The sequence below is a fragment of the Moschus berezovskii genome, chromosome 10, assembly GCF_049115385.1.
Source record: "Moschus berezovskii isolate FMDL1 chromosome 10, NW_MosBer_1.0, whole genome shotgun sequence".
Taxonomy (NCBI): Eukaryota; Metazoa; Chordata; class Mammalia; order Artiodactyla; family Moschidae; genus Moschus; species Moschus berezovskii.
Window position 1 is genome coordinate 32,946,570 of NC_142469.1, and position 17,858 is coordinate 32,964,427.

Sequence of the window (17,858 nt, forward strand, 5' to 3'; positions counted from 1 at the left end):
TCTCAGATATCCTTTTTTCTTTAGTTTACAAGGCTATCATATAGTCTTTTTAAAAAGGAAAATAGCTGTAAAACTATTTTAGAGAGACTCAAGGAGACTTATAACTGATTTAGACCTTATTATTTTTTTTGTCCTTAACAGCTCCAAGTGAAAAACACATTAAAGCAAGTATGTTGACTAAAACTTGAAAAAACAAAAGGCATATTTCAGCAGCTTACTCATTTAACTTTCTGCTTAGACAATGCTAATGCTAATTTTTAAGGCTGACTTACCAAATGTTCCTTGCTCTGATTATGTGTTGTGTTAAACAAATATGCATACTTACTCAACCTTGTATTTTTTTGTGAATCAGTTCTTAAAATTTACCTATAGAACTTTCATTTGTAAATGTTAATTTGTCTAGATCATAACATCTTTTTGAATTGTTTGTATTTTTGTTTCCCATTGTGCAGAATGATAAGTGATCTTTTCAGTTTTTTTAAACATAATAGACAGTTTTCCTAATGGTTAATCACTTGATCAAACCAGGAGGCAACATAATTTGTCTACTAGTGAAAGTTATTGTGTATTTAATGGAATGAAGCTCCCTATAATTTTATTATTACTCTTACAATATCATAATTTTTTAAGGCTTTTATCCTCAAAATTTTTAAAACTTATATATTTTTAATTGGAGGATGATTGCTTTACAATATTGCTTGTTTCTGCCATACATCAACATGTATCAGTCATAAGTATACATATGTCCCCTCCCACTTGAACCTTATATTTTTAATAACTATCAACTGGTAGTTGTAACATACTGTGGCATTTGTGTCTATGAAACTTTGACAATACACTAAAGAATAAATGCTTTTTTCTTTGTTGGTATTTCTCAATTAGATGAAGTATCTAACAGATTGTCATTAATGACAATTATTTTAGGAAAAATGGTGTGTGAGCTTAGAAAAAAAATATTCTTTCAGCTTCTCTTAACTTTGTCTATAAGATTTAAGATCAAACCACATTTTTATGCATGGTGTAAATATGTTTATATTTTCCTTTTGATTTAGAGTTACGTAAGTATTAATGATAGTACTAGTACAAAAAGAGAATGCATGTTTTATTTACTGCCAGGTTTTTGAGACAGAGTATGTCATTGGTGAGTATATCAGAGAAAAATGGAAGATATAATGTTGTGTAGCTTGGTGTCTTTTTTAAAAATTACAGTTTGAAAGTGTTTACATAGACATTTTAGACCTTAAGGAAAGGTGTAACATGAATCTAAAATTCCACTTCTGTTTTCATGAAAATTTTTAGTTGAATATAAGCTGATTAGAACTTCATATTACTGAGCATTTAGTATGCTAATACTCAGTCTGTAGAAATGCATAATCAAGAAAATACATAAAACAAAATTGATAATTTTGCTGCAGTGGTTCAGAACTTTAGATTGGAGATTACTCTGAAAATGAACATTTTCTTCCTAGGAAAATGTGACATTTAGATAAAAATACTCATTTGCGATGAAAAAAAATTTCTGTAAGTTCTGCTATCTTTGAAACACTATCCAATCAAGTTTTGAAGAGATCAGCATCTTTTGCAGGAAATTAACAAATTTAGCTTGCCAAATCATCTTAGACTCAATATAAAAGTCTCAAAAGAATTGATATCCATTTCTTTGTATAGTTGAATGATTTGAACTTGACATAGGCTTTATCTCCCAGTATAAAAGTTAATTAAAAACAATTCATAAATTATTTAAAATCTCTGCTAGCAATGTGATCATCCATTTCCCCAACTAAGAACTTTTTTTTTTTTTTGATCTTGAAACCACACAACGGAAGAATATTTCCATAGCTTCTATATATAATGAGCTATTTATAAAGTTAATGCCTAAGACATCACATTACAAATACTATTGAAAATTCCTTCTTTTACTCACAAAGTATGGGGCACATAGTATTGTGTATGTAACCTGAATATTCAGGATATGATTTTACAATATCTTAAATTATGAGAGCAAGTGAGGAAGTGAGATGTATAGTTTAATATAAATTGAGTATTTATGGGATAATTGAATTATCAAGGAAAGGTGAGATTGACAGGACTAGTGCAAATCTATGGAAAAAGTAAAAGGTAATTTGTCTTCAGCACTCAATTAAAGGAAATAACTAGAATGTGAATTGAATTTATGGTGTAGAATTATTTGTTCTAGGTCCTAAGGAAACGAAAGTTAGTATAAGAAAAACACTGGAGGACGTAGACTAGTTTGGAGCTGTATCAGTACAGGGTGGATGTTCTCATGCTGTCATGAGCTTGAAGAAAAGAGAAATCATTCAGGCTCATTGATGTAGCATGCACTATGGAAGGGCACTTACTGCCTCCACATGTAAAGTTATGCATCAGTGATTATGTGGATGGAGGAGGAGTGCCTTTTACCAACAGAGATGCCAAACCTAGGTTGACAATTTCTGCAGGTCGATAAAGATTCCATTATAATTGTTATTGTTCAGTAACTAAGTTGAGTCCGACTCTTTGTGACCCTATGAACTGCAGCACACAAGGCTTCCCTGTCCTTCACTATCTCCTGGAGTTTGCTCAAACTCATTTCCATTGAGTTGATGATGCCATCCAACTAATCTCATCCTCTGTTGTTCTCTTCTCCTCCTGCCCTCAATCTTTCCCAGCATCAGGGTCCTTTCCAGTGAGTCGGATCTTCACATCAGGTGGCCAAAATATTGGAGCTTCAGCTTTAGCATCAGTCCTTTCAATGAATATTCAGGATGATTTCCTTTAGGATCAACTAGTTTGATCTCCGTGTAGTCCAAGATACTCTCAAGAGTCTTCTCCAGCACCACAGGTCAAAAGCATCAATTCTCCAGCGCTCAGTCTTTATGGTCCAACTCTCACATCCATACATGACCACTGGAAAAACCATAGCCTTGATTAGATGGACCTTTGTTGGCAAAGTAATGTCTCTGCTTTTTAATATGTTGTCTAGGTTGGTCATAGCTTTTCTTCCAGGGAGCAAGGGTCTTTTAATTTCGTGGTTGCTGTGATTTTGGAGCCCAAGAAAAAAAGTCTCTCACTGTTTCCATTGTTTCCCCATCTATTTTTGCCATGAGTGATGGGACCTAATGCCATGATCTTCGTTTTTTGAATGTTGAGTTTTAAACATTTTTAAACAGCTTTTTAACAGCTGTTTTAAACAATTTTAAACAGCTTTTTCACTCTCCTCTTTCACCTTCATCAAGAGACTCTTTAGTCCCTCTTCACTTTCTGCTATAGGGTGGTATCCTCTCCATATTTGAGGTTATTGATATTTCTCACGGCAATCTTGATTCCTGCTTGTGCTTCATCCAGCCCGGCATTTCACATGATGTACTCTGCATATAAGTTAAATAAGCAGGGGGGCAATATACAACCTTGACATACTCCTTTCCCAATTTTGAACCAGTCCATTGTTCCATGTCTGGTTCTAACCATTGCTTCCTGACCTGCATACATATTTCTCAGGAAACAGGTAACTTGGTCTAGTATTCCCATCTCTTTAAGAATTTTCCACAGTTAGTTGTGATCCACACAGAGGCTTTCACATAGTCGTTGTTGCAGAAGTAGATGTTTTTCTGCAATTCTCTTGTTTTTTCTACAATGCAAAATATTAGCAGTTTGATCTCTCGTTCCTCTGCCTTCTCTAAATCCAGCTGTACATCTGGAAGTTCTAGGTTCATGTACTTGAACCCTAGCTTGAAGGATTTTGATCTTTAGCTTGCTAGCATGTGAAATTAGTACAATTGTGCAGTAGTTTGAATATTCTTTGGCATTGCCTTTCTTTGGGGTTGGAATGAAAATTGACCTTTTCCATTATCATACTGCATTAAAAATTGCCTCAACACACCCAGTTCTCCTTCCTGCAGTCCACTGCACATCCCCCTCAACTCCTTACCACCACACTGGATAATGATATAGGTATTGATGATATGACTAGTTATTTTCAAGAAGGAAGGGGATGAAACAAGTAGATTTTTATACGCAGATCTTTTACACTACTCTTGGTGATCAAGAGAGAATATAGTAGACAGTGCTTAGCAAATACATTAGACATCACTCTCTTTTTCCCAAAGAACACTTCAAGGACCAGTATTCTTCAAACCCTTGTAAAGTACTGCCATACATTGCTTTATTCCTCTTATCAAGGACAGCAGGGCTTTGATAATGTTTTCTTGTGCATATTTGACCAGCCTGTGGTCAGTTTGAATTATAAGTAAAAAAGATACCAAAGAACAGATCAGAGCCAAAGTCTAGTTATTTTTAATTGTGGGTCTAAATTTGAGTTAAATGACAACAATCAGGAATTTTTCATTTCTTGGTTTTAGCACCACACTAGATTTTTCTGTTATGCTCAGCCACCAAGCCTGACTCTGCTTATCACCTTAACTACATTTCACTACCTATATGTGTGAGTCACACATCTACACACATCTATCTCTTGATCTACCAATATATGTCACGATCTTCCAGGAATATCCAGGATGCAGAATTTAAAAACAACGTACCTTTGCATTTATTCAAATACATAGTACTAGAAGACTATTTGTGAACAGCTTATATTACTTAGAAAGTGACATAGCTTTTTTACTCAGTTTAAATATTCTGTCATGGAAGTTGCTGGGGGAAAAGATCTATAGGCCTGAACTAGTAGGTCTGATATCAGTGAGATGTGTCTAGACCACAGGTTTCAGGTCCTATATGACACTGTATCTCAGTCATTTAGGGCAGACTGGGTATATTCGTATTATTCCAGAATAATAATTACTAGCAACTCTTTTCACCTGCTTAGTTTGGATGATAAATTATATGATCACTACCCAAATCACATATGATGCTGCCTGATTGAACTTAAAATAGCACTGATACAATGCCAGGTGCTGGTTTGGGAATTTAAGTACCATAAAAACTAGACTGTGATAGACCTGGGACTGATTTAGATTGTAGGGCAAGATGTGCTTCTTGTTTAATCCTACTTATAAAGCCACAGTTGGTGTCCTGGGTGCCATCCTGAAACTAGAAAATGTCATGGTTTGGAGCTTAAGAATATTCATGAAGTTTGGTTCAAAGAAAACCAAGCTAGATAAAGGAGTACTAGCAGAAGTAGAATCTGAGTTCAGTTTAGAACAAGGCAGCAAGGAGGAAGAGGAAAGAGTTTCAAAGAGAAAATCAGAAATAAATTTTATGGAAGTATAATGAGCAGAGCAAAATAACACTAAAATGTGTGACTATTGAGAAAATTGCTATGTGACTTGAGTCTTATTAATAAAGCAATCTCTTGATATTATGTTTTAAAGGGTAGCATGGTATTGGGGCAGATCTAAAGTTTTCCAGGAGGACATTAATAAAAGAGACCTAAAACAATTCCACTTGATCAAAATCCGATGTAAGAAAATACAGCCATTTCAATAGAGAATGGAGAGATTATTTTTTGCTGATGCAGTTGGTATTCATTGCAAAGAAGTTATTTATTCCTACTTTGTACAACTTTAAAATATCAATTCTGGATGGTTTCGGAATTGAACAAAACAAAGCATTAAATAAGTATAGGAAGATATATTTTATATTATTTTGAAATACAGTTGAATCTCAAAAATTGCATGTAAATTCAAGTCATAGAAAGTTTAATATATTTTATTATATTAAAATTAAAGCCAATCAATAGATACCATGAAGAGATAAAAGACAAGCTACATATTTGGAAAAGATATTTGTAGCATATATTAGTAACTAGAGGTTAGTAGTAAAAAAAAAACTCTAAAAAAGGACAAAGAACTTGATAGAATAGTGGGTAGAAAAAATGAATAAAAGATATAAGCAAGTATAAAAAAATGAAACAAGAAAGACACAAAATGGCCTGAAAATATATCAAAATAGATTTAGTGTGTTAGTAATAATGAAAATTTTCTTAAAATCACAGTAATACTATTTTACACATATCAAATTGACCAAAAATGGAGGAAAATGTTCATTCTGGTGATGGTTATGCTATGAAACAATAGAAACTCTTACATATACTGTTAGTATGAGTGTAAAACTTTGGGAAATTTTGGCATTTATTTAGAGTTAAACAAGAGCACGTGCTATGACCTAGCACTTTCACTTCTAAGAAAATTCTTTCACATTGCACCAGGATTCATATGCAGGAATATTCATAGTAGCATTATTTATAATAATACAGAATTGGACAGGACCCAGTGTTCATTGGCAGGGGAATGGATACATAATATGTAGAATATATACAGTGGGATACACTACACAGCAGTGAAAACAATCAACTACAGCTACTCATATCAGCATGACTTGTAGAAAAAGTTAAACAGCTTATTTAAGTATACAGTGAATCAAATAGGGCAGTGACAAAAACATGAGGGGAACTCCATTAGTAGGGGCTAGGGCAAAGGTTTTGTAGAGACTACCTGGAAGCAAAGCAAAAAAAAAAAAAAAATTAATTGGCTATGACATATATTGCCTTATTTGGGAAAATTTAGTTATTTGGCTCTTACGATAATTGCTCTTGAGTATCATTTTCTTGATTCAAGAAAAATCTTGTTGACTCTGCCTTTGGTTTCTTTATGTGGACCAGTAAAGGCACTAAAGCTGTTAAAGTCTAGTAGGCCATCTTGTTAAACTATTTTAACACTTCATCTCAGCACATTTTGAAGGAAGCCAATTACAAGAATTAAAAAATATAATTCAATTTATATAAAGTTTTATCACTAAAGAATATAACTCAACCTGTGTATAATGGCCTTACCTATGTTTGGAGATAAATTCATGTAATAAAAAACTACAGAAAAATAAAGAAATTATTTATACAGAAATTAGGGCAATGATATTCTGAGATGAAGAGAGGTGTGTAATGAGTAGTAAGACAAGAGGTTTCAAAGGCTTTGGTGATATTGTATTACTTAAGCTTACAGGGGGTTGGAAAGGTATGCATTTTTCACAAGGATTGTATCTTGGAAGAGAATTTCTGTATTATTTAACAATTAGTTACCAAAAAAATTCAAGCACATTAAAGCGTAAGTTTTCTCTGCTGCTTGCTTTGCTCTTAGGTGCCACATACATTTTATCCTTTAGGTAGTTTTAGTCTTGTCTGACTTCGACTACTATAAGGTATTGACCTGGCATGTCTGATATCCATTTCTTGTTCTTTAATATCTGAATTTACAGAGACTGAAAGAACCAAAGAAGAGGTTGGTTCTGCCTCATCAAAAAAAGGTCAGTGCAGCTTAAAGAAAAAGATGTCATGACTATAACTTCTTTATGCTTAGTTTCTAACTTAATGTATTGTTTAATGCTTATAGAAGAGCCTTATTTATTGATTTTACTATTTCACTGATATGGAACAAAGTCACTTTGCACAAGATTTGTAGTACCTATGTTAATAAGGCTTTGTCTTCAGTACTCTGATGCCAAAAGTTTTTATTTTTTTAGGGTCATAAACTAAAGATAGTAATTATAGTCCAATTGTAAGTTAGTTTTTGAAAATAAATTGAAGAAATGCAACTGTGTAAACTCCACAGGATCCAATCATCTGGAGAGCATCCAAACTTTGTACACTGATTTATATGTTTAGGGTTTGAACAAACAAAACTTTGACTAGTAGAACTTCCATGAACAATGTTTGCTTTATGTAAGAATAGTGTAAAATTAGAAAATATGTTCCTTGGGATGCTTGCCTGGAAAGAAACATATTAGGAAGTTTGGAATTTAAGTTTTTAATTCTATTTTTATTGTCACATCTAATCAGAAGCAACCATTATGTGAATATTGACACCTCTTAGTTGACACTCTAAAGAATATCTTTAAGAACATTCAGTTCAGTTCAGTTCAGTCACTCAGTTGTGTCCGACTATTTGCGTCCCAGCATCAGACTCTTTTCCAGTGAGTCAGCTCGTCGCATGAGGTGGCCAAAGTATTGGAGTTTCAGCTTCAGCATCAGTCCTTCCAATGAACACCCAGGATTGATCTCTTTTAGAATGGACTGGTTGGATCTCCTTGCAGTCCAAGGGATTCTCAAGAGTCTTCTCCAGCACCACAGTTCAAAAGCATCAATTCTTTGGCAATCAGCTTTCTTCACAGTCCAACTCTCACATCCATACATAACCACTGGAAAAACCATAGCCTTGACTAGACGGACCTTTGTTGGCAAAGTAATGTCTTTGTTGTTTGACTCCATGAGTTATTTAGGCCTCATTTTTTTCTTTGCTTTCAGCTAAATGTTTTCCATATGATCATAGTTTATCTTTGAAAGCCAACAGGGTAAATAGATAAACAGAGATAAAGCAAAAGATTTGCTGTACAAGGTGACTTTAAATTTAAGCCCTAAATAACAGGGAGACTTTTGTTACATAATAATTAGTTGAAAGAGTACCTTGGGCCTAGGTAACAGAGGAAGGCAAAGCATGATGTCTATAAAGTGTAATAAGAGTCTCAAGAATACAATATGAATTAATATAACTTGTGCTAATAATGGAGAAGGAAATGGCAACCCACTCCAGTGTTCTTGCCTGGAGAATCTCAGGGACGGGAGAGCCTTGTGGGCTCCGTCTATGGGGTCACACAGAGTCGGACATGACTGAAGTGACTTAGCAGCAGTGCTAATAATGCTGTAAGGGGGCCTGATTTTAAAATTCAGCTCTATCTTATGAGCACTAGGGAGTCAATGAAGAATTTTAAGTATAGGAGTGATACTCAGACTTTTGCTTTAGAAAATTAATAAACGCTTGCTCCTTGGAAGAAGTTATGACCAACCTAGAGAGCATATTAAAAAGCTGAGACATTACTAAGCCAACAAAGGTCCATCTAGTCAAAGCTATGGTTTTTCCAGTAGTCATGTATGGATTTGAGAGTTGCACTATAAAGAAAGCTGAGTGCCAAAGAATTGATGCTTTTAAAATGTGGTGTTGGAGAGGACTCTTTAGAGTCCCTTGGACTGCAAGGACACCCAACCAGTCCATCCTAAAGGAGATCAGTCCTGGGTGTTCATTGGAAGGACTGATGCTGAAGCTGAAAGTCCAATACTTTGGCCACCTGATGTGAAGAACTGACTCATTTGAAAAGACCCTGATGCTGGAAAAGATTGAAGGTGGGAGGAGAAGGCATGGTTGGGTGGCATCATTGACTCAATGGACATGAGTTTGAGTAAACTCTGGGAGTTAGTGATGGACAGGGAAGCCTGGAGTGCTGCAGTCCATGGAGTTGCAAAGAGTTGCACTCGAGTAAGTGACTCAACTGACTGACTGAACTGAGGCTAGTTAGGAAGTTTTGCCAATGATGTAGGCAATGTGTATTAGGATCTGATATTAGTCATGAAATTGGAAAGAAGGGATATTATATGAGCACTATTATAAAATAGATTCTATGGAACTTGACAACTGTCCAACTTTGCAAGGGAAAAATTCAGAAATTATCTAAAAAAAGCTTTGAAGCTGAGTACTAGAATAATATCGGAGGAGGAAAGGGCCACCCACCCCAGTATTCTTGCCTGGGAAATACCATGGAGAGAGGAGCCTGGTGGGCTACAGTCCATAGGGTCACAGAAGAGTCAGACAAACTTAACTACTAAACAACAACAACTAGAAGAATATTATTTAATATAAATATGAAATGATAAAAATGAAAATGAGTAATAATGAGTAATAAAAATGAAAAAGAAAGATAAAAAGAAACTTTTGTGAGAGAAGAGAAGATTAATTTTAGATATATTTAAAGTAAAGTGCTGTGGCACATGCAAGTAACATCAAGTGAATTAACTCAGACAAAGGCATGTATCATCTAATTTTACTCATGAGTAGAAAATAAAAAAACAAACAGAAAACTAAAATAAATCAACAAAGAAAACAAAACCTAACCTGTAGATATAGAGATCAGAGTGGTGGGGAAGATACAGGGGGGATAAATGTGTAAATATGATAGTTATGATTGGAAAGTAAATTTTTGGTGGTGAGCATTCAGTAATGTATTCAAAAGTAGAAATATAATCTTGTAAATGAAAGTTACATAACATTATTAATCAACATTACCTCAAGAGTATTATATCAGTTCAGTTCAGTTTAGTTCAGTCACTCAGTCATGTCCAACTCTTTGCGACCCCATGAATCACAGCACGCCAGGCCTCCCTGTCCATCACCAACTCCTGGAGTTCACCCAAACTCATGTCCATCGAGTCGGTGATGCCATCCAGCCATCTCATTCTCTGTCGTCCTCGTATCCTCCTGCCCCCAATCCCTCCCAGCATCAGAGTCTTTTCCAGTGAGTCAACTTGTTGCATGAGGTGGCCAAAGTATTGGAGTTTCCACTCCAATGAACACCCAGGATTGATCTCCTCTAGAATGGACTGGTTGGATCTCCTTGCAGTTCAAGAGTCTTCTCCAGCACCACAGTTCAAAAGCATCAATTCTTCGGCGATCAGCTTTCTTCACAGTCCAACTCTCACATCCATACATGACCACAGGAAAAACCATAGCCTTGACTAGACGGACCTTTGTTGGCAAAGTAATGTCTCTGCTTTTTAAAATGCTATCTAGGTTGGTCATAACTTTCCTTCCAAGGAGTAAGCGTCTTTTAATTTCATGGCTGCAATCACCATCTGCAGTGATTTTGGAGCCCAAAAAAATAAAGTCTGACACTGTTTCCCCATCTATTTCCCATGAAGTGATGGGACCAAATGCCATGATCTTTGTTTTCTGAATGTGGAGCTTCAAGCCAACCTTTTCACTCTCCTCTTTCACTTTCATCAAGAGGCTTTTGAGTTCCTCTTCACTTTCTGCCATAAGGGTGGCGTCATCTGCATATCTGAGGTGATTGATATTTCTCCCAGAAATCTTGATTCCAGCTTGTGCTTCTTCCAGCCCAGCATTCCTCATGATGTACTCTGCATATAAGTTAAATAAGCAGGGTGACAATATACAGCCTTGACGTACTCCTTTTCCTGTTTGGAACCAGTCTGTTGTTCCATGTCCAGTTCTAACTGTTGCTTCCTGACCTTCATACAGGTTTCTCAAGAGGCAGGTCAGGTGGTCTGGTATTCCCATCTCTTCCAGAATTTTCCACAGTTTATTGTGATCTACACAGTCAAAGGCTTTGACATAGTCAATGAAGCAGAAATAGATGTTTTTCTGGAACTCTCTTGCTTTCTCCATGATCCAATAGTAAGGCATAAATACTAAAGCCACTAATTTTAATTTGAGAAAGCATCTTTTGGTATCTTTGTAATAAAAGTGAGATTGAGGTTTGCTATAGGCTGGAACTTTGCAGGTAAATTAAACAGTGATAAAGTCAATAAAAAGAAAACAAACCTGAAACTATAGAAAACCAACTTCTCGACCTCACAGTTCATTTCAGGACTGTCTGTCCATAATCAAGGCATTACTGTATAAGAATTGTAGCTACTTTGTTTTCTTAGTAGCTAGAATCTCTGAAGATGTGCATTACAAATGTACTTTTTTCCCTAAAATAGACCCCTCCAAATGTTAATCAGTATGAATGGTGTGATCCAAATGGTGTGATCACTCATCTAGAGCCAGACATCCTGGAATGTGTAGTCAAGTGGGCCTTAGGAAGCATCACTATGAACAAATCTAATGGAAGTGATGGAATTCCAGCTGACCTGTTATCAAATCCTAAAAGATGATGCTTTGAAAGTACTGCACTCAATATGCCAGCAAATTTGCAAAACTCATCAGTGGCCACCGAACAGGAAAAGGTCAGTTTTCATTCCAATCCCAAAGAAAAGCAATGCCAAAGAATGTTCAAGATACCACACAATTACATTCATTTCACACACTAGCAAAGTAATGCTCAAAATTCTACAAGGTAGGCTTCAACAGTATATGAACCATGAACTTTAGGATATTCAAGGTGGATTTAGAAAAGACAGAGGAATCAGAGATCAAATTGCCAACAACTGATGCTGGATCATAGAAAAAGCAAGAGAGTTCCAGAAAAACATCTACTTCTGCTTTATTTACTACACTAAAGCATATGACTGTGTGGATCACAACAAACTGTGGGAAATTCTTCAAGACATGGGAACCAGACCACCTTATCTGCCTCCTGAGAAACCTGTACGCAGGTCAATAAGCAACAGTTAGAACCAGACATGGAAAAACGGACTGGTTCCAAATTGGGAAAGGAGTACGTCCAGGCTATATATTGTCACCCTGCTTGTTTAACTTATGTGCAGAGTACATCATGCAAAATGCTGGACTGGATGAAGTTCAAGCCCGAATCAAGATTGCCAGTAAAATGTCAATAACCTCAGATATGCAGAGGACACCACCCTTATGGAAGAAAGTGAAAAGGAACTAAAGAGCCTCTTGATGAAAGTGAAAGAGGAGAGTGAAAAAGCTGGCTTAAAACTCAGCATTCAAAAAACTAAGATTATGGCATCCAGCCCCATCCCTTTATGGCAAATAGATTGGGAAACAATGGAAGCAGTGACAGAGTTTATTTTCCTCAGCTCCAAAATCACTGCAGATAGTGACTGCAGCCATGAAATTAAGATGCTTACTCCTTGGAAGAAAAGCTATGACAAACCTAGATAGTGTATTAAAAAGCAGAGACCTTACTTTGCCTACAAAGGTCCATATGGTCAAAGCTATGGTTTCTCCAGTTCAGTTCAGTTCAGTCGCTCAGTCGTGTCCGACTCTCCGCGACCCCATGAATCACAGCACGCCAGGCCTCCCTGTCCATCACCAACTCCCGAAGTACACTCAAACTCATGTCCACAGAGTCGGTGATGCCATCCAGCCATCTCATTCTCCGTCGTCCCCTTCTCCTCCCGCCCCCAACCTTTCCCAGCATCAGAGTCTTTTCCAGTGAGTTAACTCGTCTCATGAGGTGGCCAAAGTATTGGAGTTTCAGCTTTAGCATCAGTCCCTCCAATGAACATCCAGGATTGATCTCCTTTAGAATGGACTGGTTGGATCTCCTTGCAGTATAAGGGACTCTCAAGAGTCTTCTCCAACACCACAGTTCAAAAGCATCGATTCTTCGGCGATCAGCTTTCTTCACAGTCCAACTCTCACATCCATACATGACCACGGGAAAAACCATTGCCTTGACTAGACGGACCTTGGTCGGCAAAGTAATGTCTCTGCTTTTTAATATACTATCAAGGTTGGTCATAACTTTCCTTCCAAGGAGCAAGCGTCTTTTAATTTCATGGCTGCAATCAGCATCTGCAGTGATTTTGGAGCCCAAAAAAACAAAGTCTGACACTGTTTCCACTGTTTTTCCATCTATTTCCCATGAAGTGATGGGACCAGATGCCATGATCTTTGTTTTCTGAATGTTGAGCTTCAAGCCAACCTTTTCACTCTCCTCTTTCACTTTCATCAAGAGGCTTTTGAGTTCCTCTTCACTTTCTGCCATAAGGGTAGTGTCATCTGCATATCTGAGGTTATTGATATTTCTCCCAGCAATCTTGATTCCAGCTTGTGCTTCTTCCAGCCCAGCGTTCCTCATGATGTACTCTGCATAGAAGTTAAATAAGCAAGGTGACAATATACAACCTTGACGCACTCCTTTTCCTATTTGGAACCAGTCTGTTGTTCCATGACCGGTTCTAACTGTTGCTTCCTGACCTGCATACAGGTTTCTCAAGAGGCAGGTCAGGTGGTCTGGGATTCCCATCTCTTTCAGAATGTTCCACAGTTTATTGTGATCCACACAGTCAAAGGCTTTGGCATAGTCAATGAAGCAGAAATAGATGTTTTTCTGAAACTCTCTTGCTTTCTCCATGATCCAGCGGATGTTGGCAATTTGATCTCTGGTGCCTCTGCCTTTTCTAAAACCTGCTTGAACATCTGGGAGTTCACGGTTTACATACTGCTGAAGCCTGGCTTGGAGAATTTTGTAGCCAAGTATGAATGTAAGAGTTGGACCATTAAGAAGGCTGAGTACTGAAGAATTGATGCTTTTGAACTGTGGTGTTGGAGAAGACTCTTGAGAGTCCCTAGGACTGCAAGATCAAGCCAGTCAATTATAAAGGAAATCACTCTTGAATATTCATTGGAAGGACTGATGCTAAAGCTGAACCTCCGATACTTTGGCCACCTGATGCAAAGAGCTGGCTCATTAGAAAAGGCCCTGATGCTGGGAAAGATTGAAGGCAGGAGGTGATGGGGGTGACAGATGATGAGATGGTTGGATGGCATCACTGATTCAATGGACATGAGTTTGAGCAAGCTCCAGGAGATGGTGAAGGACAAGGAAGCCTGTGTTCTGCAGTCCATGGGGTCACAAAAAATTGGATAGGATTTAGCAACTGAACAACAATAAAAAGTCTGATATTACATGCAGAAGACAACATGCAACCAAGTTGGTTTTATTTCTGGAATGCAATTTCAAAAATCAACATAATTAACCATAGTAATATGAAGGGAAATTAAACTTTTAATCAATGATGCATTTGATGTATTTCATATTAAAGTAGAAAGAAACTTCCCTATTCTGAGAATATATATACAAAAACTATTAACAAATATTATACTCAATGGAGAAAATGGAAAGATTTCTCACTGAGAATTGGAAAAGACAAGGATGTCTGCTATCAGCACTTGTATTAAACATTATACAGGGTATTCCATCCCTTGCAATAAAGTGATAAAAGAAGTAATTTGTACAGAAATAAAAAATTAAAAATAAAATTTTATTCATAGGTGAAATTGTCTATTTGAAATTTTCTTTTTTAATTTTTTTTTAAATTTCTAAAGAATCTACAGATGAACTATTACAACTGAGTGAATTTAGCAAGTTTTATATAAAACTTTTCCTTTTTTTTTCTCTAGTTAATGTTAACTTTTTGAAAAGATCATGGTCATTTACACTGCAGACACTTTAGGTTTTTTTTTTTATTCCTTTATTTATTTTTTAAAATTTATTTAATTGGAGGTTAATTACTTGACATTATTGTATTGGTTTTGCCACTTTAGGTTTTCTGTAATTGTTTCTTCAGAATATTTTTAATATGTTCTTTATATCCCACATTTGATTAAACTAAATCTTTGGCTTAACTTGATTCCATTTGAATGCTTCTGCAAGGATACTTCAGAGGTGATACTGTTGTATATCACACTGCGTGTCATTAGAAGCACAGAATATCTGGATGTCCCATTATGAATGAGTGGTTCTAAATTTCATCAGTGTGTTAGGTTGGTGACAACCACATTTTTCCTTCAAAGTTGCAGTTTTCCCTGTGCAGCTCTTGAGGGTGTACTTGGGTATGATGGCAATATTCAGTTTCCCATCCATCCTTCTTCTAATAGTTGCCAATGTCCTCTGACGATCCTTGCTTTAATCAGTTATTTCAGTACATTGACTTTGTCTGAACTCTATTTCTTGGATGTATAAACAGGTAAACAGATAATTTTACTGCTCCACCAACAGCAGTAAAATCTCAGTAGTTCATCAGAAACAGCACCAAAGTGAAGCTTTTTTTTTTGTTTACTTGTGATTTGGGATGACTTCATTTAATATTTAAGCAAATCTCAAGCATGACTACACTGTCCTTTGAGCTGATTAAGCAATATTAAGCATGAATTTAAAGGAGCACCTAGTTGACATTTTCAAGGTGCTAAGTGGTTCCAGCAATAACCTGGAATGTAAGTCGATTAATCATAATCTTGTCAAGCAGAACTCTTCACAGAGCTTGTTTATCAAAGCAACATGTAAAAGAATAAGGTGGGAAGCAGTATGTAAAAACTAGTAAGAAGGGGGCAAGGGATTATTTTTTTTTCTCTAATTCTTTAAGAGTAGACATAACAGTAGGTTTCTGTTGAATTATAGAGAAATGAGAAGTATTGAAAAAGCTTTAAAATAGCCTGTTTACAAGAAATCTTTGGCACTGAATGAGTTACAAAATGCCTTTTTGTGCAGAAGCAGCATTTCCATTGGAACTTTTATTTAAACCTTATCTCTGCTTTGCAGCTGTACCTGGAAAGAAGGAAGAGAAAACAACCAAGACAGGGGAGCAAGGTAAAAAAAAATGAAGGAGGTTGACATTATCTTCTTTAGAAAGACACCAACGTGAGGAGGAAAGCACTGGATTCAGACAGGCGGACGACAATAACCTTTAAATCGATTGCTCTCTATCACTGTCCTTGCATGTTTCTCTGAGCCAGGGAGAATGTGAGGTGGCAATCTGGGTTTTTGTTCTTTTGTATAACTAAACTCTGAGTGTAAGTTCAGAACAGGAAAGCTCCACAAACTGCTTAATTACATCAAGAAAAATGCTGAAGATTGTTGGGAATAAGGAAAACTTTCAGGCCAATTGGTTGACATTTTTTCCTGTGTGATTTGTGGTTTTAACACCACCTGACTGAAAATAGTTTAAAGAACAGAGATGACACAATTCTGTTTATGCAAGAACAGTTTCTACTGCTTGAAAAATAGTATGCTAAAACAAAGTGAAAAACCAGCAATATAAGTAAATTACTTGAGTCTGTATTACAACTTCAGCAATTGATTCTCCCAAGAGGTCTAAAATTTCAGTTATAAATCACAATGCTATAAATAATGCATTTTCTTTTTACTTATGCAACTATATAATAAATATATCACTCTTGAGTATGCTTAGGAAAATACTACAGCATAGTAGAGTAAAAGCATTTGAGGTGATGTTGTGCCTTCTGTTAGAGCTCACATTGCTAATAATTTTAATTGTTGTTCCCTCAATCCTTTGGCTTTTAATACATTATAATATTATAATATTTACTATTCATTATAATCGGTAGATGAGGTTAGAACTAGCATAATTTTGTCAAGAATAAAGTGAAAATAATTTCTCCTCTTAGATACAAATTCCTAATATCAGAAATTTAGGTGTTTTTACACAAATATATTAAGAAAATCATTCAAACCCTCACACTTCAGATAAGTAAACTAAGTCAAGGATTGAGTAATTTAAAAAATTAGTCAAGGATTGATTTCGCTGGGCTTTTCAAAATAAAAATCACATTAAATCACATTGAAAAAGTCTTAAAATTTATTTTGGTTTCTGCAGACTACCTGGACTTTTAGAGTTCAGTTGAATGTTTCTGTCAGCCTCTTTTTGAGGTGGATACGTTAGTCTCTGAAATATAAAGTTGAGGTGTAGGAGCATGGATCCCAGTCTCAACTTATTGACTTTGACAAGGTTCTGAGCCTAAATTTCTTCTCTAAAAAACAAGGTTAATTATACTTGACCTGCCTGTCTGAGAAGATGTGGAGTTCAAAACACAAACTCCTAGTTAAGTATTTAGGATTTAATAGGCCTTTTTCCTTATGAAATCCGCTTCAGTATAAGTGAGAATCAAATCACTTGGCTTTCATTAAGCCTCATAGTTTTTCTCCTCTCTAGTATAAAGGTGTTGGCTGCTCATCTTATGGCATTTGCAAATTGTTTTTATAACCACAGCAAATTAAGAGAAGACTGACTGAAATATAAAATGCCCACACTAATAATAATACCTAACATAACTGATTTAAACACAGATTGTTTTATTTCTTTTTACCTTCATGTTGGTGTCAGTTTCATTAATTATATAATGTTGCCTCAGAAAGTTCAGAGACTGGAAATGGCTTTTTAAGATATGAATTTACTCCTTTGGATGATTTTATAATTCATTCTTTTACTAAATACATTTTATTTTATAAACACTTACGCACTTGGCTTATATTAAAATGAGTCTTTCAATGACTTTTTAATATTGATTTAGTAAATCATTTCAGTTTTAAATATTATAAAGCAATGGCTTCATATTTTTTAACTACACAGATCATAAAAAATACAGTATTTGGATAACTTAAATGTTTTTGTGATGGTATATTTATGACAA

At 35.8% G+C, this 17,858-nt stretch overlaps 1 protein-coding gene across 12 annotated transcripts in view; it reads left to right on the forward strand.

The window, feature by feature from the left end:
• The window catches only part of TRDN (triadin), a 424,466-nt gene that overhangs the window by 298,006 nt on the left and 108,602 nt on the right, over positions 1-17,858 (forward strand). For all 12 annotated transcript variants that reach the window (XM_088840567.1, XM_088840568.1, XM_088840571.1 and 9 more), the window contains 3 exons: positions 142-168; positions 7,207-7,254; positions 15,970-16,017. In XM_088840567.1, coding sequence (XP_088696693.1) covers positions 142-168; positions 7,207-7,254; positions 15,970-16,017 — 123 coding nt within the window. The remainder of the gene's footprint in view (positions 1-141; positions 169-7,206; positions 7,255-15,969; positions 16,018-17,858) is intronic.